Below are 26,745 nucleotides of genomic sequence, written 5' to 3'. Positions count from 1 at the left end.
GCCGAGCACACAGACTGTCTAGCATCTCTTTCTCCCTTGCCTTCTGTTCGCCGAGCACACAGACTGTCTGACCTGCACGTTCCCCTCAGTGGGGACTCGTCGTATTTATAGGCTGTGGAATACAGCCTCCCTGTCCCTGGGCCCTCGTGTCTCTATTCCATGTGAGCTGGCAGTTGGATCTAGGGCCGTTTTCACTGTGTTTGATGTTTTGAGGGGTGTGAGCGTGGCTGCGTGGCTGGGCAGTCTCTCTGATGTCAGCAGCCTCTCCCATCACCATGCAGGTCCATAATTCACCAGGGATGCCAGCCAGCACCACTGCTGAAATGATAGCGTCCCTTCTTCATTTCTTTTCAGCAAGAGATAACTGGCCTTTGTTTATCACTCCGTTATCCGGAGTGCAGTTCATCTCAGGAAAGACAGGCTATACAAGCGCCCATTTCTTCCCCTTTATTGCCAGTTTTCCAAATAATGAGTTGGTTCCCTGGTGTCCTTCAGAGGTGACAAATTCCTTTCTAAGGATGGTCATGAACTCAGAGATAAGAGACGTATCTGATGGGGAGTCACTTCCTACCGGCTGAAGGGTTCATCCTGAGCTGAGCTTTGCAGGAAGACGGAGCTGTGACGCGCCCGTTCTGTCTGTCTGTCTGGGCAGCTGTGAATCACTCTCTCCCTGTCCCTGCCTTCTCCCCCTGAAGGAGACCACTTCATCAAGTTCTTTGCCCCATGGTGTGGTCACTGCAAAGCTCTGGCTCCAACCTGGGAGCAGCTGGCTCTGGGCCTTGAACATTCCGAAACTGTCAAGATTGGCAAGGTGAGTGAGTGCCCCTGTTGAACCGGAAATAGACTGCCTTTGGCTGGATTAATTAGCCGAGTAGCCCATTATTAATTCTGTGTGTGTAGTCACAAACTTGATTTATTAATTCCGTTTAGTGTGCCCCTTGATAATTCATTTCACCTTCACAGATGGCAACCTGGTTTTGAGAGTGCTGGCTTTTCTACATTCTAGAGATTAAAATTAGGGCTTTGGCTCCTTGGTTGATTTTGAAGCAGTGGCCGGTTCTGGACTGGCAGCCCCAGAGGCCTTTCTGCCAAGACCTGGGATGGAGCCGTAGAGAGTGTTCACTGGACACCCTCGGAGACCATCCACACTGGGTCTCACCCAGGAGCTGGTTCCTAAAGGACCTCGGCTGCATGCAAGACCTACCCGAAGTTAGCTCCACCCACTTACCCTGCTGCCTGGAATCCTTTCCTACTTCACGTGGGGAAGCCAGAAGTGGTGCCTAGCCACTGGGTTTTCTAGAAATATCTAGGGCAGCTTCTGGATCTTCAAGCACTTGTAATCTCATCCGTCCCCCAGCACCCACCAGACACCCCTGCCTGCATTGCTTTTTATCAAAACCTCCTCCTCTGCTTTGCCGGGGACTGATTCGTATACAGACTCAGCGCCATGTGTCCGGTAGTTAATAAGAGGATCTGCCCAGTACAGGGAAGTGCCAAAAGCACAAACCTGGGGTTCAGACAGATGTAGCCACCCACCTCAAGCAGTTCTCCACCCCTGTCTCCCACTCTGCAAAACCAGGACGAGATCTAACTGACGTGGGTGACGGTGAAGCGCTGAGCACAGACCTGGGCTCAGAGCAAATGCTTTGGAAGTTAAGAGTGTCGTTAAAAGAAGTTTTCACTGTTGCCTGTTAAAGACTTAGACTTTTTTTTTTCCGTTTTGTCTTTTTATTATAGTCCAAATACTCCTATTTAAAACTGATGACTCTCCCCCTTGATCTTAAAACTCTAAGCTTGAACCTGAGAAGACATTTTTTCCATCCAAGTACTAACCTGGCCCTACCCTGCTTAGCTTTCGAGATGAGACGAGATCAGGCGTGTTGAGGGTGGTCTGGCTGTAGACCTGAGAAGACATTTCTCAGCTCACTTTGTGACTGGTGGGGGGGTCTCTGTCCCTAGCAGCAGGCCATCCCCTCTCCAGGTATCAGGGTAGGGTCCCTTTCCCCCGCTGTTAACTTGCTCAGGGTAAACGATCACTTCCTAAAAGCTGGCATTTTTAAGTGAGTGAAAATAAATCACGTCTCTGAAGTTCATCTTGTTCCCCTGCCCCCTCCACTCAGGGGCAGCTGAGCAGTGCTTGGGAAAGGTCTCTCCAGAATCTGCAGACACTGCAGAGACACTGCCCTTGGGGGACTTGAGTAGTTTTCTTTCTGAAAAAAGTGCTGAGTGTCCGACAGACAGCTGGTCAGGAAGGCCCTCGGAGAAACTGAGTGGGTGTGTGGTCTCTCTCTCCAGGTGGACTGCACGCAGCACTATGAACTCTGCTCAGGAAACCAGGTCCGAGGTTATCCTACGCTCCTCTGGTTCCGAGACGGCAAAAAGGTACGTCTTTAGGTCTCCATGTGGAGACAGGAGGTGTGTCTTTGCCCCAGCTGAGCTGTCGAGTGGGTTAACTGGGCACAGCAGCCCACTCCAGTGTCCTAGCCTGGAGAATCCCCGTGGATAGAGGAGCCTGGCGGGCTGCAGTCCGTGCGGCCGCAGAGTCAGACACGACTGAGCGACTGAGCTCAGCACAGCTGCCAGCACAGGCGGTTTGGGCTCTGGCTTAAAGGGATGTGCGTCACGGGATGAGGGGCTTGTGGTCCCTTGGTGAGATCTGGCAGTTGAGAGGCACCATCAGGTGTTGACACACGGTGTTGCAGGCTCGGGTTTTCTTTACAACAAGCTGGATCCACGTCCCACTCTGCTGCTCTGGCCCCGACCTCTGAGGGGGGTCAGCGTCCGCTCCATCCCTGCCCAGTGGACCACGCCCAGACCTGATGACCCTCAGTTCCCCCGAAGGAAGGCCCTGTCAAGCTCTCTGCCCAGAGCAGAGCTCGGGTTGATCATTTATGCTTTGCCTCAACATTTGAGCAGCAGACACCACTGGCTGGGACCCCCAGAGGGAGCCGCCTGAAGGCAGGGGCCCCGGGCAGGCAGCAGGCGGGCCCACAGGGCTGACGTGTCTCTGTGCCCCGACAGGTGGACCAGTACAAGGGCAAGCGGGACCTGGACTCGCTGAGGGAGTACGTGGAGGCGCAGCTGCAGAGCGCAGGGCATGCCGCCCCGGAGCCCGCCCAGCCCTCGGAGGCCCCGGCGCTGGCCGCTGAGCCCGTGGCCGACCAGGTGGGTGCCCGCCAGGGACAGTGGGATGGCCCGCGGTCCTCGTTTCAGCAGCCTCACCGCCTGCTTTTATGTGCTTGTAGGGGTTTCTCTTTAAAAAAGCCTTGAAGCAGGTGTGAGACAAGGGTTCTGAAAGCATGTGTCCACGTTTCTGGAGCGTTCTTCCCTTGGGTTCAGTCATTGCTGCCCTTGTGTCAGCGAACGGCTGAGGGGCGAGTGGGTATTTGCTGGAGGGGCTACCCCGACAGGCGGGGGTCAGCCGGCCGTGTTCAGGACGGCCCGTGGCGGCCAGCGGGCAGGCAGGGCGAGGAGGACAAGGGCACCGTGTGGAGCGGAGAGGAGGCAGCCACTGCGCCGGGGAAGGCCTTGTTGGCCCGCCAAGGGTCTTAGGTCTGTAGGGAGCCTGTGGTGGGCTTGGAGCAGAAGGGGACATGAAGAAAGCTGCCCGGCCACAGTCTGTGTGCAAGAGACAGGAAAGGGTTGTGTTGAGATGGGCGGCGTTGCGCCCCCGCGGCCGAGGCAAGTCCAGCTCCACCAGCCCATCGGGGTGGATGGTGGGGAGCCTGACCAGGGACGCTGGGTGGGCGCTGGGGCATCCAGGGGACGGTGCACCAAGCTCAGGGCGGGAGGAGGAGGGGAGCGGTTTTCAGGGCTGGGCGGGGGGTGTGGACGCAGTTACAGGTCAGTGTGTGAGTCTGAAGCTGCAGCCGGATGTCTGTTTCCTGAGATGGGTCGGGTCCCATGTCTGCAGCTTTGCATAGAAGCTGAAGCCGGGGGTGGGGATGAGACTACTCGGGAAATCAGAATTGTTTGTGCTCAGCTAGGAACCAACCGTCAGGTGTGGTTGTCAGTTTAGTTCCTAAGTGGAATCCTTGTGTTGCTGATTCAGTCCACACGGTCCGTGGGGTTCTTCCCCGGGACGGGGCACCTTGGTCCTGGGGGGGACGCCCTCCTTGCCCCTGGGTGACCCTCCAGCCTCAGCGTTCACGGGGCAGTTGTGACTGGCTGGAACCACCACGCCCCAAGGCCAGGCATCCGTGCTTGGAAAAGCCAGCGGCTGCCTATCCCCTCTGCCCCACGTGGGGCTATGGTGGGCCTCCCCCGCCCTCAGCGGGAACCTCGGCGCCTGGGAACTGCGTGGATGTTGGTTAAACACTGACGTTTTGGTTTAAGAAGTAAACAAATGATTTGGTAGTTACGGACCCCATGTCGGGCAGTGTGTGTCGCAGCGGTTGTAAAGGTCATCCCAGATTCAGCCTAATTATATACCGTGATGCTTTCTTCAAGCCCAGACCGTTTCTATTTATACTCACCTTTTCCACCATTAAGTGGCTCTTTCGGGGAGTGTGGTCACCTCTCCGGACAGAAAGGTGGCAGGTCTGGACGGCCTCCCAGGCACTGGCACCGGGGCTCGGCGCCGGACTCGAGGGGGCGGCCGGGGCACCGCATCACGAGACGCAGCACGTGCCCTTGCCCTGTGTGAGGATGGCACGGCCGCTTTTGGAGGAGCGGATACAGTTCTGTAAAGAACCATCCCGACGGAAGCGCCTTAGAGCAGACTGCCTCGCTGCCCCTTTGCCCTGAATTCTCCGGGGTTGAGACTGAACAGTTTTCACATTAACTTTGAATTTTAAGACGGAAAGTAGCCTGTTTATGTGTAAAACATATCAGTGCCTATGCTTCTCTAGGGTCCTTAGAGAAGCAAATCTCTTTCTGCGAATCCACAGATGAGAGCAATAGAATGAGCGAGAAAAGCAGCGTGTGTGCAGACTTCAGGGAGGCCAGGCAGTTTGGACTTGGGTCAGTGTTTGGGGCTCCAGGCCCACGCAGTGCAGACCCGGGCGTGGCCCGCCCATCCGCACCGCACCTCCTGGGCTCTGGACCCTGGGACCTGCGATTGGTTGCTGAGGTTTTGTGAAAAGTGAGTTGTGTGGGTATGTGTGTGTAGCCTTGGAGCACACATTGCAGCATTTCAAAGGTGTCTGACCGGTATTTCCGGGATCCTGAAACTTGACCCACACTGTTTATCTGCTGTGTTTGAGTCGTGGCTTTTCCCTCCCCTAAGGGCACCGTGTTGACATTGACAGAGAGGAACTTCGATGACACTGTCGCAGAAGGCGTAACCTTCGTCAAGTTTTATGCTCCGTGGTAAGTGGCTGTCGGATCAGAAGCTGCTTTGTCGTCATGCCCTCAAGGCACACCCTGACTCCTCGCTCGCACGCCGAGCCTCCAGACTCAGTGTTGGGCACATGTCACGCTCACACACAGTCGTGCTCTCGGGGAGAAGGACGTGTTACCGCTCGGCTCCTGCACTCAGGTAGGCGGAAGTTTGGTGGAGGAGGAGGTTCAAGCTCAGTCTGCTTTGGAGGAAACACTGAACCAGAAGACTGTCACCACGGCCAGCGTCACGTGGAAGCTGTGTGGGATCTGGGTGCTCTTCCACATGGATGGCCGTTTCAGTTCAGCACCATGAACTTCCTGATACAGCTTTGCCCCTCCGTCTCCGGATGTTAGAGGGGAACTGACTGGAGCTCGGGTTGCTGCTGGAGCCGTGCGGCGTGTCAGTCAGCTACACTGCCCGTCCCGTGGCCTTTGGGGACTGGAGCAGAGGTGGGGGCTGCTCCAGACCAAGGCACCAGAGGCAGCGGGAACACAGCGGGTTCCAGGCTGTGCCTCGCACCTGTAACCCTGGAAGCCCCTTAGATCTCTGGAACCCAGTTTCCTTAGCTGTGAAACGGGAGGAGAGCTTTGTCTTGAAACAGCCCATTTGGAAAAAATGTGGAGGAGAATATAGGATCCTGTTTCTAAACACTAACAAGTAAGGTTGCCATGGGTCACTTCTGGTCCTTGGTTTGTTTCGTTCCAAGTGCTCGTAACAGCTACAAAGCTAAGGAGCTTGACTTGGAGTTGTCCCGTTCTTCTTAAAGAGTAGAAACACGAGGAGATAATGCTTTTAAAACTGTTAGGTGTTTTCAGTGTTTTTGGCAACCTAAAAGCTGTGTGGACCAAGTATGAGGGGGGAGCAGCTCATAGAGGGGAAGGTGGGCTGGAACGAGGCTCAGTGCCTCAAGGAAGCTTCGAATTGTCTTAAACATCTGAGACCATAAGAAATCTACCCTGCTTTTGGCATTCAAGTGATTTTTTAAAAAGGGTCTTGTTTCCTGCTCATGGTACACTTATAAACGAGGGAGCCCGCAGTTTACCGCAGAGGAGGTTTCCCAGGTCAATATCGTTCTCAGACCGTGTTGCGTCTGTCCAGTTATCTGAACATCTCAGGTTTGGATTTGGGGATGGGGGCGGGAGAGGAAGAAGGCTGACGTTTATAAACTCAGGCCCAGGAGGCCGTCTGGGCAGTGGCGCGTGGGTGAGCGGACCCAGCGCCTCAGCAGCACCGTCCTGTTCCGTCCCCAGGTGCGGGCACTGCAAGGATCTGGCCCCAACCTGGGAGGACCTCTCCAAGAAGGAATTCCCCGGCCTGGCGGAGGTCACCATCGCTGAGGTGGACTGCACTGCCGAACGGAACCTCTGCAGCAAGTACTCGGTGGGTCTGCGTGGCCGGAGCCTCCTGGGGGCAGAATGGGGGGCGGCGGGTTTCCCAGGGGGACTGTGAGGAGGTGGTGTGGCCTCATCCAAGGTCACTCATGCTGCCCTCCTCCTCTCAGCAAAGTGTTCGTGTCCTTTTGAGAGTCTTGAGGTTTTTTCCTTTCTCATTTGAAAAGCAAAAAGAGCTCCTCTCCCAAAAGAAAGGCTTTCCTCTGTGAGTGCACATGATTCTGTGGTGCTGGGTTGGGGGGTGAAGCTTCCCCACCTGGCGGGAGGCTGGCGGTAGCTGAGACTCAGAGCTGGAGGGCAGGACCCCACCTGCAGGACCATTCTTGTTGGCCAAACAGCTGGCGCGTCGCCTTCCCCGTAAACACCTGAGGAGCTTGCTTTTCAGACACGAGGCGGCGCTCCATACAGGAAGTGTTTGATCCTACACTTTCCCGCTGGGAGGGCTGCACCAGCAGGCTAGGCGCGTGGCTTGGCTTCTTCACGCAGCTGTTGCCTTCTTTCCGAGCTATTAGCACCATTGAATAGCGTAGAACACTTGTAATTTCTGTGTTTGAACCTGTGTTGTTTTCTTAAAACACTTCTGAGGCCTCTGGAGTTTATTAGAAGAGATAGTAGCACAAACGTCATCTGCTTACTAGAAGACGGTGTGCCTGTTTTCAAGAGAAGAGAGGTGAGCCGTAGCGGACAGGCGTGTGTCCATGAGGCTCTCGCTTCTCAGTGTGGCCTCGGGGCATCTGCATGTCACCGGGAGCTTGTCGGGAGTGCAGCCTCTCAGGCCCCCGCCAGCCGCACCAGCTCCCCAGGGCTGGTGTGAAAGTCCGAGACGCCACCTCAGGGTGAAGTGCCTCCTCAATGCTAATCTTAAAAGTGTTTCGTTTGGATTTGAAAAGTGAAATAGAGCCCCAAGGCTCTGCTTTCTGCAGCCTCGGGTAGTTTGCTGAGGGTCTGTGTGCTCTCAAAACCTAGCTGCAGGCTTCCTTGGGCTCAACTCAAGGATCTTTTCTGATTTTACTCTGTGCATGAATTGGGCTGTTTTTTAAGCTTTTCTTTTCTTTTTTTAAGGTACGAGGCTATCCCACACTGCTGCTTTTCCGTGGAGGAGAAAAGGTCAGCGAGCACAGCGGGAGCCGCGACCTGGATTCCTTGCACCGCTTTGTCCTGCGTCAGGCAAAGGACGAGCTGTGAGCCCGGCGGGGCGCCATCCCTCGGCCGCTCCCCGCTTCCCCGCAGCGATGACTCAGAGATCCGAATGTACTAAACTCGTGCTGTCTTCTCCGTGTGTGTTTTCAAACCAACACACCCTACAGATTCTTAAGTTTCTCTAAGTAAATGTGTAACTCACGATCCCTTTGCAAACTAAATATTTTCGGTGGCGACCTACCATCCATTCCCCCCTTTAACCTGCTCTTGGTGAAATCGAAATGGTTTCCTTTGAGACCAAAATAGTCGAGGAAAACCCAACTGCCAGACTACTTCTGGCTCCCGAGTGATTCTGGTGACAGCATCATCCAAAGCGTTGTTTTCAAAGGGCCCACGAGTCCTAGCAAGGTGGCCTTGCCGTGTGGCCCTGTTGAGATGCTTTGATCACACGACTTGTTCATATGTGGCTGGTCCATAGCTTGGAGCAGATTTAACACACAAATCCCCGATGCCTGTGGAAGAGCCGCTTTTCCAGCCCCTCCTGGACCTCCTGTCTCTGCGGGTGCCTCTCACGGAGGGTGGTGAGCCGCCGTGAAAGCCAGGGCGCCCCTGACACGTGCCTGAGTAAGATAGCCGCTGCCATAGCCTTGTGTGGGTGCTGACACGTGACCGATGGCTTTTTACTGTTCAAGGAATACTTCTGTCTCTCCTGCAAGATTTCATTAGGGAATGTGAAGCCAGAGTCCCTGTGAACGACAGGATCTGATGTGTCTCGTGGAAACACGGCTCGTCGTGACCCCTTCTAAGAACTCCTAGGAAGGTTCTGAATGTCTCTGCCTCCCAGGAGGGGGCAGGAGGACTGCAGGAACTCTCCCAGGTTGCGTGTCAGGGACCAGGGACACCCCGTGGCCCCACAGCAGAGCCCAGACTGGAAGCAGCAGCAGGTGGCGGCGCATACCCTGTGTTCGGCCTCCAGGAGGCCGCCCATCTCCTGTGTGCAGAGGGGATCAACTCGACCTCCAGACCAAGGCAGGCAGGGCTGCAGTCGGCCACATCCCTGGTGTCTGATTCACGCCATCCTGGGTTATGAAGCCTTTATACCGACGCCCTTGGAAATCAGCTGCCGTAGGCCTAGGCTCCCTCAAGGTGTATAACCTGTACATCCTTCAGCATCAGTCAGTCCTTGTGGTAACACCCTTCTCCCCACCACCCTTGCTCAGGCGACGTGGCCGCTTAGAAACGAGACCCCGTCCACTGTCTGCGGCAGACGAAACAGCAGGATCCCGGCCAGCCTCTGCCTTAAAGGAGATCTTTATTAATCATGTATGGTTCACAGATGTTCTTTAAAAAAAAACCCCAACTTTCTAGAGAAGCACAATCCTCATGAGTGGCTTCAGCTTTGCATTGAGTCTTGTTTTAAAAGAAAATCAAAGTGGTACAATTTGTTTACACTATGATACTTTCTAAATAAACTCTTTTTTTAAAAAAAAAGAAGTCTGGTCTTTCCTTAAATGTTACAACAAAACATATAAAATAGACAATAAATTATAGTTTCTATTTACAAAAAAGCTGTAAGTGCAGATATAGATCATAAATGTATTATTTAATCAGTTTAGTATGAAATTGGTTTCCTAGTACATGATCGTGAAAAAGACATCTTGAAAACATTCTCATCTTTGATCTGAGTCTCATTTTCGACAGGAGAAAACCGTGATTTCAGTTCCCAACCCACATGCCTGTCCTAACCCCTTCCGCAGTCTGGATGACTTAAGAAGTCCTCAGCCCATCGCCTCTACTGGTCTAAACTCTTGACGCAGGATGCTGTCCCGTCTAAGAACCACGTTACCAACACAGGAGAGAGGTGGCGGTCCTAATGTAAGCGAGCTTTTCAGAGAGCCGTCCCCCATGGGAAGGGGTGCAGACAGTCGCTCGATTAAACAATGGCTTTAAAAAGGCTTCTCTTCTGTGGAGCCTCCCCCTCTCTGCTTTTGGTCCTAGCACAGAAAACAGCAAATGCCAAGGCGAGGAGAGGGGTAAAGGATGTAGTGGAGCTAAAATAAGTGTATCTTCTCACACCAACTAAATGCCCACACTTGACAGCAAGAGGGAGACAAAAGGCACTCGCAGGCCGCCCAGCTGAGACCCAGGTTCCCAGGGCAAGGTCGGAACAGCTGTATCCGACCCCCCCATGATCTGCAAACTCTGCCTTTGAGAAACTACTGGACCCGCTGCTATTTGAGCAAAAGACAACTTTTACTTCAAGATTATTTTCCCTATTTACTCTCTAAAACCACAAGGAGCTTGGATCTAAAGCAGTAACTGATTTTGGTGGGTTTGGGGAGGGTGCAGAGGGGAACCCTTCCAAGTTACATTTCTGCAGTCCCCAGACGCTCGAGCGCCGCTTCCTAGAGCCCGATGGCTACTCACAATGCTCACAGTGTGAGCAAGGGGCGGACAGGGTCCCTTCAGGTCTGCGCTGGGGTCTCCTCCCGCGTCCCGGGGGCCCCTGTGGGCTTCTTAAGGCAGACGTGATCCAGGAGTCCAGGCAGGGTGTGCACAGCGTCCCCAGCCACTCACCCCGAGTCAGTGGCAACCACACGCTCGTACGACCATGTTCCTGTACTTCTTCAGGATGACGTTGGAGTTGTCGTCGAAGTAGAGCACCGAGATGGCGTTCAGTTTCGTGGGCGCACAGCACGGTTTGGGGACGTACTCGGGGTTCATGAGGTGAACCTGTTGCAGAGACGGGAGGAGGGGGCAGCATTAGGCACGGCCCCTGGTCCTGGCTGACCCCCCCGCCCCCTGTGGCGTGGAGCCAGCCAGCACTCACCAGGGTCTGCACGATGGCGTGGTTGGTGGCGTTCATGTGTGCGTTGAGAGGGAACGAACATTCTCCGTCACAGTAGTTGGCAGCGTAGCCCTTGGGGGCAATGATCCAGTCCTTAACCGAATGCAAAAGGAAACAAGGGGTCAGCACACATGCCCCACACCCCCTGGGCACTGAGGAACCCCGTGAGAAGGCCTCGCTCATGCGGGGCAGCTACTGAGACATGGGGTCAAGGATGCATGAGGGGCAGAGCAAGGTGCAGATCTGCTCAGTCTGACTCTGGAGCCCTGGTTCCCCCACGCTGGGCCCACCTGCCCCGGCCTGCCTGGAGGCCCGCAGGTGGTCAGCTCCAGGAACCTGGACCAGAGGTGCCTCCTGGAGTCCAGGGTTCCCCTGTCCCCATAATGCCACCGGCACACGGGAACCATCTCCAGTCACGTGGCACCTAGCATTTGCCTGAGCAGCGACTTCAGGAAGGAGGCAGCATACGGGTGCCCTTCCAGTCTGGATAACTGTCATATCAGTTTTTCCAGCCCTTTCTCGAAACCCAGCGCACATTGTTGAAATGCCAAAGCAATGCAGGCCCTGGGGAATGAGAGAGAACGAGGGGAGAGCTCTGGGCTGGCTATGGATCTGCAGGGACTTGGAGGCCATGCACCTGGGGCCCCCTGGAGAGGTGCGAGGGCGGGGGTGCTTCAAGCACAAGTGGGCGGGCTGCACCCCTCCCCTCCAAGACCTGGGCATCTGAAAGGCTCCTAAGTACCTTCCCAGGAGGAACCTTCCTGACCCTGAAGTGCAAGGTCTCTGCTGATGGCGGCCGCTGCCACCTTCAGGACGCGAGGAGACCCCGAGACGGTCGGGAGCACTCACCTGCCACCCCAGGTCCTGGAAGCTCACGTAGAGCTCGTGCTTCCTGCAGGCTGTCTTCAGCTCGCTGCTGTTGTAGTCTGCTGGGGATCAGAAGGCGCGCCCGGTAACTCCCTCATTCCTCCTTCACAGCCTCACCCGGGCCCTTGGCCACGGGGGAGCCCCCGGCTGGCCGTAGCCTGGGGCACCCAGAGCTCCGCAGGCTGCCAGCTGCTCGGGCGTCTGACACTGTCTCCCCTCTACCCCGGGGTCAGGCACACCGGCTCCCGTCTCGACACGCCTGCGCTGACGCGAGGGACTCCTTTTAGCAACAGGGCCATGTCATGATCCCCTACTGGACCAAGAGCCCCCAGAGCCCTAACTCAGGACACGATTCACGTTCAAGACAAACACACCGGCAGGTTCCGATTCTAACAGGGACCGTCCTGAAGCTGCTTAGAGCCTGTGAGGACGGCTTGGGGGTCAGGAAGGGCCTCCTGAAGGGGGCGCCCCGGAGCCAGTCCTGGCCAGGAGGCCAGGAGTGGGGGGACACTGCTGTCCAGTCCTGTGACCGGGTCAGTGTCCCCCAGCCCGCACTAAGCCGCCCCAGGAGAGCAGCAGCCGGCACGTCAGCAGAAGCGTGCACACCTCTCTGGAGTCAGGCCCCGCTAGTCTGGTTTCTCACCCGACCCCCGCTCATCGAGGGCTGACGGAGCAGCTTCTGTGTGACATGCCCTCCCCAAGAAACAAGGGGCCCTGTCAGACGAGGCTTCTGCCCTCCAGCGACTCGGGGAGTGGCAGGGTTGATGCGTGACGTGCCCAGCTCACTCCAGCACAAAACAGAATCTGGACGCCGTGCACGGGGGGTGCTAGAGAGAAACCCCCCTGGGAGGTCAGAGAAGGGACAGTTACGAGGCAGAAGGGGAGAGAGCAGTCGTGGAATGAGCGTGAGGACACGTGAAGAGTGACCCAAACTGTGGAACCTCCTGTGTGATCACTCCAGCTCCTCGTGGGTCCCCAGAGAGCCCAGGATGGGGTCTGCTCCCCAGAAAGAGCTCAGGCCAGCCTGACCTCCGGGGAAGGGGTGTTGGAGATGGAGGTCAAGTCCTGAGCCCCACGTGATGGCTCTGGACATGGGGCTCGGGGGAGCCTGAAGGTGGGCAGGCACGTCCGCGTGTGGAGCGCGACCTGCCGGATCCCTGCGGGGGATTGGGGTGGGGGAGCCCCGCGTCCCAAGCCGCTCTTCTCAGAGGGGGAGCGAGGGGCTGTTTCTCCCCTGCATCCCTTATAATCCAACTGGAATCCTGAGTGCAGCGCTCCCCCAAGCCCCAGGAGTTGCTCCAGAGTATCACTAGACTGGGGAGGGGGCGCTGCCGGAAGCCCTGAATCCCCCCAGTAGACAGACTAGCAGGGGGCATCAGGAGGAGGCAGAGCCCCTGACCTCATGGCACCTGTGCCCACCCCAGGCAGGGAGGTCAGGATGGAACCGGACTGGAGGACCTCTGGCTGGTGTCAGGATGCAAGCGGGGAAGTTTCTCGTCCTGCCAGCTGGAACTGAGATGACGTGGGCGAGGGCTCCCGGCTGACACTCCGCTCTGGCGGACCCACGATCCCACCCCCGCTACACCCCCTGCCGTTCTGGTTCTTTCTTCCCTGGGGCCAAAGGCTGGCAGATGCTCAGGAGAGCGGGGTCCCTGGACAAGAAGGGCAAGGCCCTCCTCACACCCCAGGGGGGGCTGGGCAGCCCCCGGGGAGGCCCTGGGCCAGCCCAAGCCCTGGGGTCCGGCAGCAGGCCTGCTGCCTTTCCAGCCCCAAGAGGAAGAGAGAGAAGAAACACAGGGGAGGGAAGAGACAGAGGCAGGGCGGCCCAAGAAACCAGGGCCCGGGGGAGGGGCCAGGGCTTCTGCCGCCCCCCGCCCCAGGCTGTGGGGGCTGGTCCTGCCCCTCCTCCACCCGAGGCCCCGCCAGCTGCAGGCCCCACGCTCTGCCAGGAAAACACTAGAACAGCAGGCACACAGAGCATGCTGTCCACACAGCCCAGTTTCTCTGAGCTCAGGCTAGTCCTCCCAGAGGAAACTTGTTTTTTAGAGGCAACAATTCCCTGCTCTCATCTCCCTTCCAGGCTAGAATGACAAGGTCAGGGACAAAGAGCAGCTGTTCCCCGGCACCTCCGTCTGCACCAGTCTGACTGCTCTTGTCCCACCTCCGCCAGATCTACCAGCTTCTCCCAGAGGCGGCTCTGGCTCCCATGTACCCCATGATCCACGTGGCTTCCAAGGCCTGCCAGGGAAAGCCCAGCTCCTGTGCCACGACGCTGCAGGATTTCTGGTGCTGATAATCTCATAAAGTGTGTGGGGAGTTTGGGGAAGGCAGGGAGAGGGCAGCTTGATTTTCAGTGTCTCAGTTTTGTTTACGGCGGGATGGTTAGCAGGAGAGGCAACGGTGAAGGCCCATCCCACTCGTTTGTGGCTGCAGGATTTCAAGGTCTCACACGGCTCCATTTAATCGGGGCTCTGATCTCTTCTCAGCCTTTGTCTTGATGAATAGCAGAATAGGGAGCGAAGGACCTTGACGACAGAGACACCCCTTAAAGGTTGAGCCTGGAGACTCCCTGCTCCACGTCCCTTTGTCCCCAGTCCCTAGCTAGAAGGACCTGGATCCCAGCGCTCTCCTGGGAGATGGCAGGACTTGATGGATTATTTCAGTGTCTGGCAGCAGCTGTTTATGCCTCTTATTATTCAGCCTATTGGCCAATAGCACATTCATAAGGGGTGAACCCTAGGGATGGAGGAGAAGGTCAAGTTCTAGTCAGCTTCACTCCTTGGCAACTCTTACCCTAAAGGGGCTTAATGGCAAAAGAGAGTCAAATATTATGAATATGGAGTCTGGAACAATTCAACTTTCCAATCACTCATGCCACACTTGTCCTCCACAGCTGTGGAGAATTAAGTTCTGATTTCATTTAAAAAACTCTGGACAAGCCTCTACCTCTTGACCGAGACATCTGGGAGCCAAGCTACTGGCCCTAAAATTTGAATTTAAGGTCAAAATGACAAAATCCCCAATGCCTTTTAAAAGGTTAGCCGCTTAGCTGTGTCCATCTCTTTGCACCCCCCATGGACTGTAGCCTGCCAGGCTCCTCTGGCCATGGAATTTTCCAGGCAAGAATACTGGAGTGGGTTGCCATGCCCTTCTCCAGGGGAATCTTCCGAACCCAGAGATCGAACCCATGCCTCCTGCCTTGGTAGGCAGGTTCTTTACTGTCTGAGCCACCAGGGTAGCTCAATGCCTTTGAAGAACTATAAACAGCTACGTCACAGCCCTGACCCACGTCCATTCTGCCCAAGCATCACGTGTCCGTAGTAGGTGAGCCCACGCACCTCTGGCATGTCCACCCACAGACGCAAACGAGGAACCAGAAGGGACAACCTGCCAAGAACTGAAAGGCCGAGCAAAGACTGATCTGTGAGGAGGAGAGCCCCTAGTCTGCGGGCTGAAATTCCCTGAAATCTACAGCAAAAGATGTGATAGTTATACTGAAGTACCTGCATCGCTGCTTTGCCAGTGATGAGTTCTACGTACTTTTCTTAAGCTGGAAGCATACTGAATGGTCCCAACTGGAAAGTTCAAGAGTTAGAAGGTATGAACTAGCAACCAGAAGGTCAGCAGACTATTTACATGTACCAGAGCCACCTTTTCTCCTAGAATCCCTAAAGATACATGTTTGGGTGGGCTGGAAAAAGATAGAAGGAGAATTTAAGAGATGCCCACAGGTAGCATCTGAATCAATGAAGAGCTCATTTTGAAGAGGGAAGTTACTGGTTCATGACAGTCAGCAGGGCTGAGTGATGGCACCATGAACATGAAGGATGAAGGGGACCCAAAGTTAGCTAATCCAATTTGACATAATTGTTCCAAGTGGCAGAAAATGTTTTAAAACCATCTGCCAAAACATAGAGCAAGTCTCACTCATGGTGTTGGCAGCCAGCTGGTAGACATGCGGAAAACCTCACACTCACCAGATGAACTGAAATCGCATTAACTACTCCTGCCCCAAAGATGTCTAGGAAAGATCTTGAAAAATGAGCTAGAACAGAATCTAGATTCACCACACAGAACCATCCCTCAAAGCTATTTGTTCACAACTCTTGTAATGGGTCGGTCAAGTGTCAGTCCCCCTGGAGACAAAATCATGGAACCGGAGAGAAAGATACTGTGAGAGAAGGTGGGCAGCAGCAGGTAGAATGAGACCATCTAAGGAGAGCTCTGGGAACTGTGGACAGGGTGGGCACCACAGGACCAGTGGCTGAGTCACTAGAATCCCCAGCGGGCTTGCACCAGGACTAGTAAAACGTGTCAGAACGATGAATGATACGGTCCAGACGATACGCAAGCCCATTGGAGAAGTGCAAACAGAGGGTAAGTGAAACCCATCCAGGGAGACTTGGGTCCAAACCCACGGTTTTGGTGCATGTGTTTGGAAAGTCCAGTAGAAGGCCAAGGAGAGATGTGAGAGCAGATGTGGGGGAGGAAGGGGAGGGGCAGACGGGCGCTTGGCCCTTCCCTCGTTGAGGACTGGTCCTGCCGTCTCCAGCACTGGCAGCTCAGTTTCAAACACAGACTCATATTTCCCTGCCACGTTTCAGCTGAAGCACAGGCAGCTGGAAGGACTGATGTTCACGCCTCTGCCCAGCGGCAGGATGGTGTCTGGTGGGCTACTGCTGCTGGTCGTTTGAGCGGAGAAATGTTAATTCCCTAGGAGCACACCGTGGAAGACGGGGCAGCAGGCGCCAACACTCTTTTCCCTCAACCTCCGGAAAGACTCACAAGGAGAAGCCCTGCCTGGACTCACACAGTCACACGTGACCACAGCTGCCGGTCTCAGCAGCATCTACAAAGTGCATGAAGACCCAGAAGCGTTTGGCCCCACAACAGCCCAGAAAGAAAATGAACCAGCTGGTCTGTGCCCCTGGGCAGCAGATCATTATCTTTCTGGAAATCCTTTCTCCAAGAGTGAGTGCCTCTGCATATCCGTCCCCATTGACGGCAAGAATAAGTAAGGAGGAAAGAACCAGAGAGAGAGCACAGGGGACTTCCTTGGCGGTCCAGTAGTTAAGAACCCTCTTTGCAATGTAGGGGACGCAGGTTTGATCCCTGGATGAACAACTAAGCCCGGGAACCACAATGAAGATCCTGCATATTGCAACTAAGACCTGACTCAGCCAAAAAATAAAGAAATACATGTTTGTTTGTTTTTTTTAAAGTAAAGCAATACTTCAGTGGGTCTAACCCGGATCATTAATTGGACCATCTTGAGAGGATCTTTGAAGATAGTGTGGGTGGGGGAGGACCCTCCGGAGTAAGGGGTTTAAACCCCCTTTTGTGAGGGGAGAGGCGTTTGTTAGGATCCCTGCCTTCTTACCCCTGAAAAGAACAAAGTCCATTCCAGAGTACAGGGTTGGGAGGTGGTGGGTGGGAAGACCCAGAAAAAGCAGATATACTTGCCTCTTCTTACAAATCAGTCCACCTTTAATACTCATATTTAATTTAAACTCATCACACTGGAAACAAAATGCTGAAAGGGACTTGGAAGAGAATAATTCAGTGATGCCACGGAAACCCAAATCAGAGATGACATGTTTTCTCAATTAGAAACTTTATGTGTGTACTGGCGGGGGAGGGGAGGTGGAATAAATCAAGTGAAATTTTCATTAAAAAAAAAAAAGCAATCAGCATCCCAAGAGCTGCCTTCATGTCTGAGGTCCCAGCACCAAACTGACCGCAGCTCATTAATGAACGGCCGCCATTGGTGGGCTGCATCGCCAAGCCCCGAGGAGAAGCCCGGGATGACTGCTGCTCAGAAGGCTTCCTCCAAAGCGCATACAGGAAAGTCATCACTTCTTCTTTTTCTTTAAACCCTAGCCCTGACTGTTTCTAGTGGTAAACACAGGAACACCTATGCTGGGCGACGCTTCCAAGAAATACCAAGAGGACAAGCGGCAAAATGTCACATTACGCTGGGTGGTGCACCTTCTGGTTCCACATCCAAGTTACTGGTAACAGAAACGGCTGAGTCAGAACCCAGAGTGAAGACACTGCTTCCCACAGGAAAACTGGGTGCTTTGGAAAGTTCCACAAACTCTTTCCAGCCGCGGAAGACGACATTGTTTTAAAATCACCTGGAAGAGTTAATGCATCTTCCTGAGGTATTTTACATTCCTTCCAAGGAGTCTGACATACCTGCTAAGAACTTCCTATGGCTGGAGGCACCTCATCTTTGAGCCAGAGCGATGCTTCTCATTCAGTCCCAGCAAAGCCACTGAGAATCAACCATGCCCACTTAACCGCTGGGTAAACCAAAGCCGAACTGGATTAGATTCGTCCTGAGTCACAAAGTAGGGCTTCCCAGGTCAATGTTAAAGAACCTGCCTGCCAGTGCAGGAAACAAGAGAGATTCAGGTTCAGTCCCTGGGTCAGGATGATTCCCCTGGAATGGGGCACGGCAACCCACTCCAGTATTCTTGCCTGGAGAATCCCATGGACAGAGGAGCCTGGCGGGCTACAGTTCATGGGGTTGAAGAGAGTTGGACGTGACTTAGCACATGCACACATGCAAAGTTACAGAGCACTTATGAGGAAAGCAAGATCTCTGACTACAAATCCCAAAGTGAGCCCTCAACTTCGTGCCTGATTTCTGGGCTAGTTAAAGGGAAAGGACGCCTAGAACCTGCAAGCACCCACTTTAGAGCAAGATATACCTTGCTTTGAATTCAACGCTGACCAGCTCTGTGCTGCACATCAGCGCCTGCATGCCCTGCCTCCCGTTCTGAAGGCTGGACTTCTGTCTCCTGCTGCGGCTCTGCATGGGAGGGAGCCTGTCTGCAGGACTGCTGAACTGACACTCCGGCAGAGAGGGCTGTTTCCTCTCTCTTGCCCTTTGAACCTCGCCGTACCCCACCCCCTAGCTCCAGGGCTGAGCACCGACCCCAGACCAGCTGTCTGCTGAAGCTACTGCAGAAGAGGCACTCTCGTCCTGAAGCTGAGGTTGCCTTCCTCAGCACCACGTGTCAAGCTAGGCTCTCTGAGAACACCACCAACAAAGGGACACAGGAAAAGGCATTCCTACTGTCCGCTGAGCCCGTGGGTCTCACCACATCTCAAGGCAGAACCCCAAACTTCCCAGTTGAATGAAAACCAATGAAACCCATCAGAGAGGGGTGCCGGAACTGACTTGCTATCACTCCCAGCCAAGAGCACTGACCAACACGAGCCCGCCCTCTACAAATGCATGAAGTCTGTTCGTCACCACTTGCCGGGCACAAGCAATTTGGAGAAAATACAGTCATTCCCTGGATCTTTATGGGAATGAAGAAGAGCTGGGAGAAATCTGGTCAGACAGAAGGCCGCTTTTCTGGAACAACAGACCCTGAGGCTGTCTCAACCTGCAGACGATCTTGGGGTCTCAAGGGCTCCCCTCTGACAGCTAGGCACCGTCCAGATAATCCAGGGCACCTACAGCTGCGCGTGGGCCTGCAGAAGCTGCGCAGCGTCTGCAAGCCTCGGCAGGTCCTGTGTCCTCACGGACGCCCCGGGGCCCACAGGGAAGCCGGCGTCCCCGACCCACCTGAGGCGCTGGAGGCCCGCGACACGTCCTGGGCCGGGGTGGAGCGGTTCCGGGCCTGCTGCCGGCGCCGCCCAGGGGCCGACCGGGCACTGCGCACATGGACCTCGCTGGCCTTGAAGAAGGCCACCATGAAGGGCTGCTTGTCGTAGGGGCCGTCCCTGCCCACCAGGCCTGCTGCCCCGGGGCTGATGCTGAGCCCTGCAAGGCAAATACCGAAGCACACCTCTGGGATGTGGCACCGAGGCCTGGCGTCCACCTGCAGCCGGACACCTGAGCCTCCCAGGTACCCTCAGAGAGGAGGAGCCCGCGTGCGGGGAGACACGGGGCACCCTGAGCCTTCCCCCCTCTTCCTGCCAAGGTCCCGGGAGGCAGGGCAAGGGGTGGAGGGACTCAGAGTTCCCCTGCTTCCGCTGTTATCTTCTGTTCACATCCATCTTCCCCATCTTATGTCTCCCACTCAGGAAAGTGACTTCACAGGCTGACCGTGTCCAGCCCGAGGGGACTGGCACTGCAGGAAGGGATGCTGGAAGGGCCTCCACAAACCTACTCAACGTCAGCACCGAGACCTCGCCTGGCCTTCCTCTTTAACTCAGCACCCCGCTCCCACCCCTCTCTGAGGCTCCCAAACCATCTTAACTGTCCCCGAGTCCTTGCCAGGAGGCCCTGGGGCAGGTCTCTGCTTGTCCACCGAGGTTCTGGGAGGGTGGGAAACGGGGGGCCCCGCCTGGGGACCACGGCTGCCCACACCTGCCACCAAGGAGGTGAAGGCCCGAGTCCCTGAACTCACCGTCGCGCGTAACCACGCTCAGCTGCAGCCCCATGTTGTGCTGCGGGGTCAGGACCCACAGGTTGCTGGTGGCCGTGATGTCGAACTCCAGCCAGCCCGCCTCCGAGGCCCACACAGCGCGCGTGCCCAGCAGAAACAGGTCTGAGTCTCTGGGAGAGAGAGGAGATGGCAGGTGAGGGCACAGGGCCCCAGCTCAGCCTGCAGTCCCACCCGGCATCAGAATGCAGGCAGGACAGTGGCCCGCGCCCACCCATCACACAGGACACACACCCGGCGCCAACCGGGGGGAGTGCGCAGGCACTGGGGTGCGGCACAGACACGTCCACGGGATCCTCACAACTGCTCGTGCCAGAGGTGTTTAGATTTAAGGAAACATAAGTAAGTAAACGGACCTGTGATTGTTCACTTTATGGCTAATGAACTCTAAAAAGAAAATGGAGGGGGGGTGGTGTGAAGAAAAGGATGAAAAAAATACTAAAATCAGGATTAGTAAAGATGAGCATTTACTAAGTTTTGATTTCTTTTTTTAAATGAGGGCCCGACAAGCCTCACGTTTTTACTTTCTGTGGAAGGGAAACCGGGATTCACATGCTATTTCTGAGCATCAGTACTTTTTTTTTAATCAACACCTTTGCACACAGTCTGCATTAAGAGCTGAGTCCTTGCTCGTGGGGACCGCAGACCGGAGTCGGTGTTGGCCCCGCAGTGAGCCGCCTGGGCTCCTGTGAGGCAAACTCACCGAGCCCATTCCTTCCACTGGACTCCACAGGGCTGCTCTTATATTTATATACACAGGTTTTTATTTATTTTTTATTTTTTTTTTACAGTTTCCAGCTAACATAACCCAAGGGATCATGGACAGACAGGGTGAGGGACCCATATGTTGTGACAAGGCGACGTGAAGGACGGTCACCTCGGGGTGAGTTGACACCCCGGGGTCAGGGGCAGAGAGTGGCCTGGAATCTGTGTGACAGGGAGGGGGAGGTTTCTGCCCTCCCTGGAAAGACGCAGACCCCCTGGTGCTGGAAACATTCTGCGTGGAGAGCTTACAGGATAGAAACACGACTAAATTCAGTACTAAACTTAAAATGAGCATCATAATCTGAACAGCATACACTTAAATCCGTTACAAACTGCCTGCATCTGCTTGGCTTGGGCCATCCTGCAAAGTAGGCAGAGTATCATTACCCCCATTCTACAGCGGAGGAAACTGCGACTCAGACATGAGTTCACAGACACGGCATGGTCAAGGCAGAAGCTAGTGGACCCCGAGTTTTCCACAAGGGGCTTCCCACCTGTTGAGATCATGATGAAAGACAACCCGCAACAAAGGAATAAAATGTATCTCTAGTCCATCCAATGGTCTGGAGGCCAGCGAAACATCTGAGTGAAAAGCCTTAGACTTCTCAGAGGGGAAACAATTTTTCCTGTTTACAAGGCTCAGAGCTGGAAGGCAATGCTATTGTCATCTTTTCCAAGCTCGGAGCAGTAGGTGTGGCTACGCAACGTTTACTCAGCTGCTGGACAGGGTCTGCGGGGGGCACGCCCGGCCTGCCATCTATAAAGCGCCCCCCCTCAATGTGTGTGTCACAGCCCCTGCTGACAAATTACCCCCAACCCCGTCACTAAGGTGACTGTGGGTGGACAGATGAGGGGTGTTCGTGGAAAACAGCAAGAGCGGATGCAAGTCCAAAGCTTTGAAGTGAAGATGTGAAGACATCAGTTCTGTTCTGGAAGGTAGGAAAAGACTCTCATCCAGAAATAATACAGAACCAGAAACAGGGATGTGGGGACAGTCTGGTCCTGAAGGAAGCACCAGACACGTTATCAGATAAGCAGCTTCTAGAATGAGGATGTGGTGGGGATGTCAGCGTGAGGACTGCCCCCGAGGGCCAACAGGGCCCACGGGGCACTATGGCTGAGGGGAACTGGTAGCTAGGGCATCAACGGGGGCAACTGGCACCACGTTCTTAGGACTTGTAACAAGGATGCAAAGAAATACAGCCCAAGATATGAATGTGACATGGCTGGCAGAGCTCAGTTCAGTTCAGTCGCTCAGTTGTGTCCGACTCTTTACAACCCCATGGACTGCAGCACGCCAGGCCTCCCCGTCCATCACCAACTCCCAGAGCTTACTCAAACTCATATCCATTGGGTCAGTGATGCCATCCAACCATTGCACCCTCTGTTGTCCCCTTCTCCTCCTGCCTTCAATCCTTCCCAGTATCAGGGTCTTTTCAAATGAGTCAGTTTTTTGCATCAAGTGGCCAAAGAATTAGAGTTTCAGCTTCAGTCCTTCCAATGAACACCCAGGACCGATTTCCTTTAGAATGGACTGGTTGGATCTCCTTGCAGTCCAAGGGACTCTCAAGAGTCTTCTCCAACACCACAGTTCAAAAGCATCAATTCTTTGGTGCTCAGCTTTCTTTATGGTCCAACTCTCACATCCATACACGACAACTGGGGAAACCATAGCTTTGACTAGATGGACCTTTGTTGGGGAAGTAATGTCCCTGCTTTTTAATAAGCTATCTAGGTTGAGCTAGAATGAGATTTATATCTCAAAAGTAGGGCTCATGACGAATGGGGGAGTCTGTCAGCTGAGAAAGTGGGAGACGGGACAGAAGGCCATCATCCAAAAATGGGGCAAAGACAGCAGAGGGCAGGAAAAAGAGGGGAAGGGTGTGGTTTAAAGAGGACAGAGGAGGCAGGCGAAACCATGACGGGGAAGAAATGGAGTCCGCCGGGTGGGTGGGCTTGGTGGACACGGGAGCCTGCACTGCAACCTGACGCTGCTCCAGGTCACCCAGGGGCCCCCCTCGCCGCCCCCCCCAGGACATGGCAGTGCTTCAGGGCCATGCCTCGCTGACTGTACGGGGAGGACAAGGCTGGTCCTCGCCGATTAGGAGACCAGGGGGTCCACACACGGAGGCTGCAGCTGAGCTCCGGGGCTCAGGGCACTGAGGCCAAATCAAAGACAGCCACGCAAACAAGGGTGCTCAGGCCCCTGAGAGCAGGCACGGGGACTTAAACCTCCCCAGCGGCCCAGGGGTTAAGACTTCAGCTTCCAGCGCAGGGAGTGTGGGTTCAAACCGTGGTCGGGGAGCTGGGATCCCACAGGCCTCGTGGCCAAAAAACCAAAACATAAAACCGAAACAAATTCAATAAAGACTTTACAAACTGGTCTACATAATAATAATAACTGGGCTATTGGGCTGGCAGAGCAGCAAATACCTCCCGGGCTTCCAGCGCTCAGGTGCCGGCTGAGCGTTCCCGCCGGCCTGCAGACGACGGGGAGGCCGGTCCCATCACGGCTCCCTTCCGGAGCTGGCAGCGCGCAGCCTGCAGAGGTGGGGTGTGTGACGAGCACACAGGGTTCAGGGGGATGACCAGAGCTTGAAGCTGGAGCCCCGGCTCTCAGCCACCACGCATACAAAAAGTGGAGTCAAGAAAAGCATAGGACAGATGCCGTGTGATGTTGCTTATCTGTGGAATCTTAAAAAGATGATACAAATGAACTTAATTACAAAACTAGAAACAGACTCACAGAGAATGATCTTATGGTTACTGGAGGGGAAAGCAGGGGAGGGGTACATTGGGAATTGGGGATTAACAGATAACACATGACTGTACATAAACAAAGACCTGCTGTATAGCAGGGGAACTATATTCACCTATCGTGATAACCTATCGTGGAAAAGAATCTGAAAAAAAATATATATATATATATGAATCACTTTGCCATATACCTGAAACTAACACAATATTATAAATCAACTCTACTTTAATAAAAAATTTTTGTAATGTATAGGGCAGAGGGCTTGGAACACCCAGCAAGGGCTTGGAATAAAGTCAGTGATCTAAACCCACTGCCCATCAGTGACAGTGGAGGCTGGACACAGAAGTCAGGTTTCAGATGCTCAGGGCTGGCAGAGGAGAGCAGTCAGGAGTGACTCGGCATGTCAGGGCAGGAGGAGGAAGGTCAAGATGCCTCACACCCACAGCTGGGATGCCAGCAGCCTCCCTGGCTTCTCCCTTCTTCCCCTCCGAGCACAACGCCCTCCATCTAGATACAGCCATCACTGACACACATCCAGGGAGGGAGAGGGCCTTTCACAAGAATGATCCTCTGAGGAGGAACCCCGCTGGGTCAACGCTGCTCGTGACTCAGGTGTGTAAGAGACACTATTTATGGCAAGTCACCAAAATGGGCCTGGTCTGTCCACAGCTGTTTACCTTTCTTCAATGACACATGACCTTCTCAGTCTACGGACTCTGTGAAAGGGTCACCTCAAACAAGACACACCCGGTTTTGTGACATGAACAGCAGAGGTTCCCTTGTAAATCACTCCAGGGGCATCAAGGTAATGTATATACAGAATCACATCTAAACTTTTACCAACTAAAAAGATAGAAAAGAAACAGAATATTTGAAAACAGAGCACTACAAATCAGAGTAACTGCTACACAGAGATATGAGTAACAAGAGTGAATGAACATTACTGTATACATTATATAATAATGTATGCATTATATATTACATATATAATATGTTCATTCACCCTTGTTACTCAAATTATATACATTATGTATTACAGGGTTGCCCTGGTAATTATTATTCCCAGATAATAAAGAATCTGCCTGCAATGTGGGAGACCTGGGTTTGATCCCTGCGTCAGGAAGATCCTCTGGAGAAGGAAATGGCAACCCACTCCAGTATTCCTGCCTAGAGAATTCCATGGACAGAGGAGCCTGGTGGGCTACAGTCTATGGGGTCACAAAGACTCAGACATGACTGAGCAACTGACACTTTCTTTCATATATTGTATATATTACATATTATGCTAGTGAAAGTCACACAGTTGTGTCTGACCCTCTGCAGTCCTGTGGACTGTAGCCCGCCAGGCTACGTGGAATTCTCCAGGCAAGAATACTTGAGAGGGTTGCCATTCCTTTCCAAGGATCTTCTCGGACCAGGGTCTCCTGCATTGCAGGCGGGCTGCTTATTGTCTGAGCCAGCAGGGAAGCCCACATGAGTGAAGGGAAGGCGCTCAGTCGTGCCCGACTCTTCGCGACCCTGTGGACCCCTACCAGGCTCCGCTGTCCATGGGATTCTCCAGGCAAGAGTACTGGAGTGGGCTGCAGTTTCTTTCTCCAGATATTTTATATACTATATGGTATATATTGGGCTTTCCTGGTAACTCAGCTGGTAAAGAATCCGCCTGCATTGCAGGAGACCCCGGTTTAACTTCTGGGTCAAGAAGATCCCCTGGAGAAGGGAATGGCAACCTACTCCAGTATTTTTAGGCTTCCCTGGTGACTCAGACAGTAAAGAATCCATGTGCAATGAGGGAGACCTGGGTTGGGAAGATTCTCTGGAGGAGGGCATGGCAACCCACTCCAGTATTCTTGTCTGGAGAATCCCCATGGACAGAAGAGCCTGGCGGGCTACAGTCCATGGGGCTGCAAAGAGTCAGACAGGACTGAGTGACTAAACATAGCATATACTGTATTATATAATCAGCCAAGCTCCCACTGACTTTATGGCAGTTGAATTTACCCAGTTTGCACTTCTAGGACGAGCATGGCATAGAGAGAAGTTTCAAGCATCAGAGGCACCAAAACTCAGTAAGGGATATTTCTTCTTCGACAAACCAACACAAATCCCTTTGCCGTCAGGAAAGTAACACAGCTCTGCCCTTGCACGCTATTCACCATGGGCAGCTCTTCCATGGGTTAGCTCCTCACAACTGCCCAAGAGTATTCACACCATCACAGGCGTACAGAGGGGGAAAGGAGACGCACACAGGTCACGCGACTTGCTCACAGGCACCCAGCCGGCACGAGCACAGCGGGGATGTCGATCCAGGCAACCTGGCCCTGAACCATCAGCACAGAGGTTCCCAAGGCCGGCGGCACCAGACTCCCCTGGAGGCTGTGTTAACACACAGACTTAAGAGCTTCAGGGGCAGGGCCTGTGAGCTTGCATCCCTGTCAGGTTCCCAGGTGACGCTGCTGCCGCTGGTCTGGGGACCACACTCAGGGCCACTGTGGTCGAGCACTCTGCCTGTCTCTAAAGTACAACGAGAATGACCTCGGCCTGCTGTTTAGGCTTCAAGTTCCAAGCTGTTAGCTCTCAAAATACCTTGCCTCTCTCTCTAAAATAGTACCAAGTCATGCAGACTTCATGAGTAAACGCTTGATGGTCTTGGGGACTGGCCTTACCCTTGGGGATTTATCAAGTGAGACTAACAATCAGAATCACGGGTGAGATTAAGTCCAAAGTAGCAGGATTATCAGAAGGCTGGCTTCTGTGTGTCCAAGAAAGGGAGCAGGGGAAGATGGAAGGTTACTTTGTTCAAGTTCAAGGCTACCTAACCTGTGCTTGGTGACCACATAGATGCAATAATGTTCCCATACACTGGGGTAAGAGGGCGGCAGAGGACAAGATGGTCAGATGGCATCACCAACTCAATGGACATGAACTTGAGCAAACTCCGGGAGGTAGAGGACGACAGGGAAGCCTAGTGTGCTGCAGTCCATGGGGCCACAGAGAGTCAGACAAGACTTAGCGACTGAACAATAACAACACACGCCCCAGTGACCAGGCTCCTCCCTCCATGGGATTCTCCAGGCAAGAGTACTGGAGTGGGTTGCCATTTCCTTCTCCAGGGGATCTTCCCGACGCAGGGATCGAACCCGGGTCTCCTGCATTCCAGGCAGATGCTTTAACCTCTGAGCCACCAGGAAGCCCAAGTCACATAAAACGTTTTTATCTTTAAGCCTGGAAGTGATGATTATACAACA

General features: G+C 54.1%; 2 protein-coding genes and 1 non-coding gene across 4 annotated transcripts in view; 1 reads left to right on the top strand and 2 right to left on the bottom strand.

Moving 5' to 3' along the window:
- The window catches only part of TXNDC5 (thioredoxin domain containing 5), a 26,508-nt gene extending 17,173 nt beyond the window's left edge, over positions 1-9,335 (top strand). The window contains exons 5-10 of the mRNA XM_040249285.1: positions 696-811; positions 2,296-2,382; positions 3,022-3,165; positions 5,228-5,310; positions 6,574-6,703; positions 7,777-9,335. Coding sequence (XP_040105219.1) covers positions 696-811; positions 2,296-2,382; positions 3,022-3,165; positions 5,228-5,310; positions 6,574-6,703; positions 7,777-7,899 — 683 coding nt within the window. The 3' untranslated portion in view covers positions 7,900-9,335. The remainder of the gene's footprint in view (positions 1-695; positions 812-2,295; positions 2,383-3,021; positions 3,166-5,227; positions 5,311-6,573; positions 6,704-7,776) is intronic.
- Positions 9,336-9,340: 5 nt separating this feature from the next.
- The window catches only part of BMP6 (bone morphogenetic protein 6), a 148,231-nt gene continuing 130,826 nt past the window's right edge, over positions 9,341-26,745 (bottom strand). The window contains exons 3-7 of one of the 2 annotated variants that reach the window (XM_040249283.1): positions 19,939-20,087; positions 19,152-19,349; positions 11,552-11,631; positions 10,685-10,795; positions 9,341-10,587 (exon numbers count right to left, since the gene is read on the bottom strand). In XM_040249283.1, the coding sequence (XP_040105217.1) occupies positions 10,438-10,587; positions 10,685-10,795; positions 11,552-11,631; positions 19,152-19,349; positions 19,939-20,087 (688 nt within the window). In that variant the 3' untranslated portion in view covers positions 9,341-10,437. The remainder of the gene's footprint in view (positions 10,588-10,684; positions 10,796-11,551; positions 11,632-19,151; positions 19,350-19,938; positions 20,088-26,745) is intronic. The other variant, XM_040249284.1, reaches the window with a different exon arrangement.
- On the bottom strand, positions 26,616-26,688 carry TRNAS-GGA. Its single transcript has one exon. It is a non-coding gene; the product is annotated as a tRNA-Ser (tRNA).

Source organism: Oryx dammah, unplaced genomic scaffold (assembly GCF_014754425.2).
Source record: "Oryx dammah isolate SB20612 unplaced genomic scaffold, SCBI_Odam_1.1 HiC_scaffold_11, whole genome shotgun sequence".
NCBI classification, from domain to species: Eukaryota; Metazoa; Chordata; class Mammalia; order Artiodactyla; family Bovidae; genus Oryx; species Oryx dammah.
This window is presented reverse-complemented; position numbering and strand designations above follow the sequence as displayed.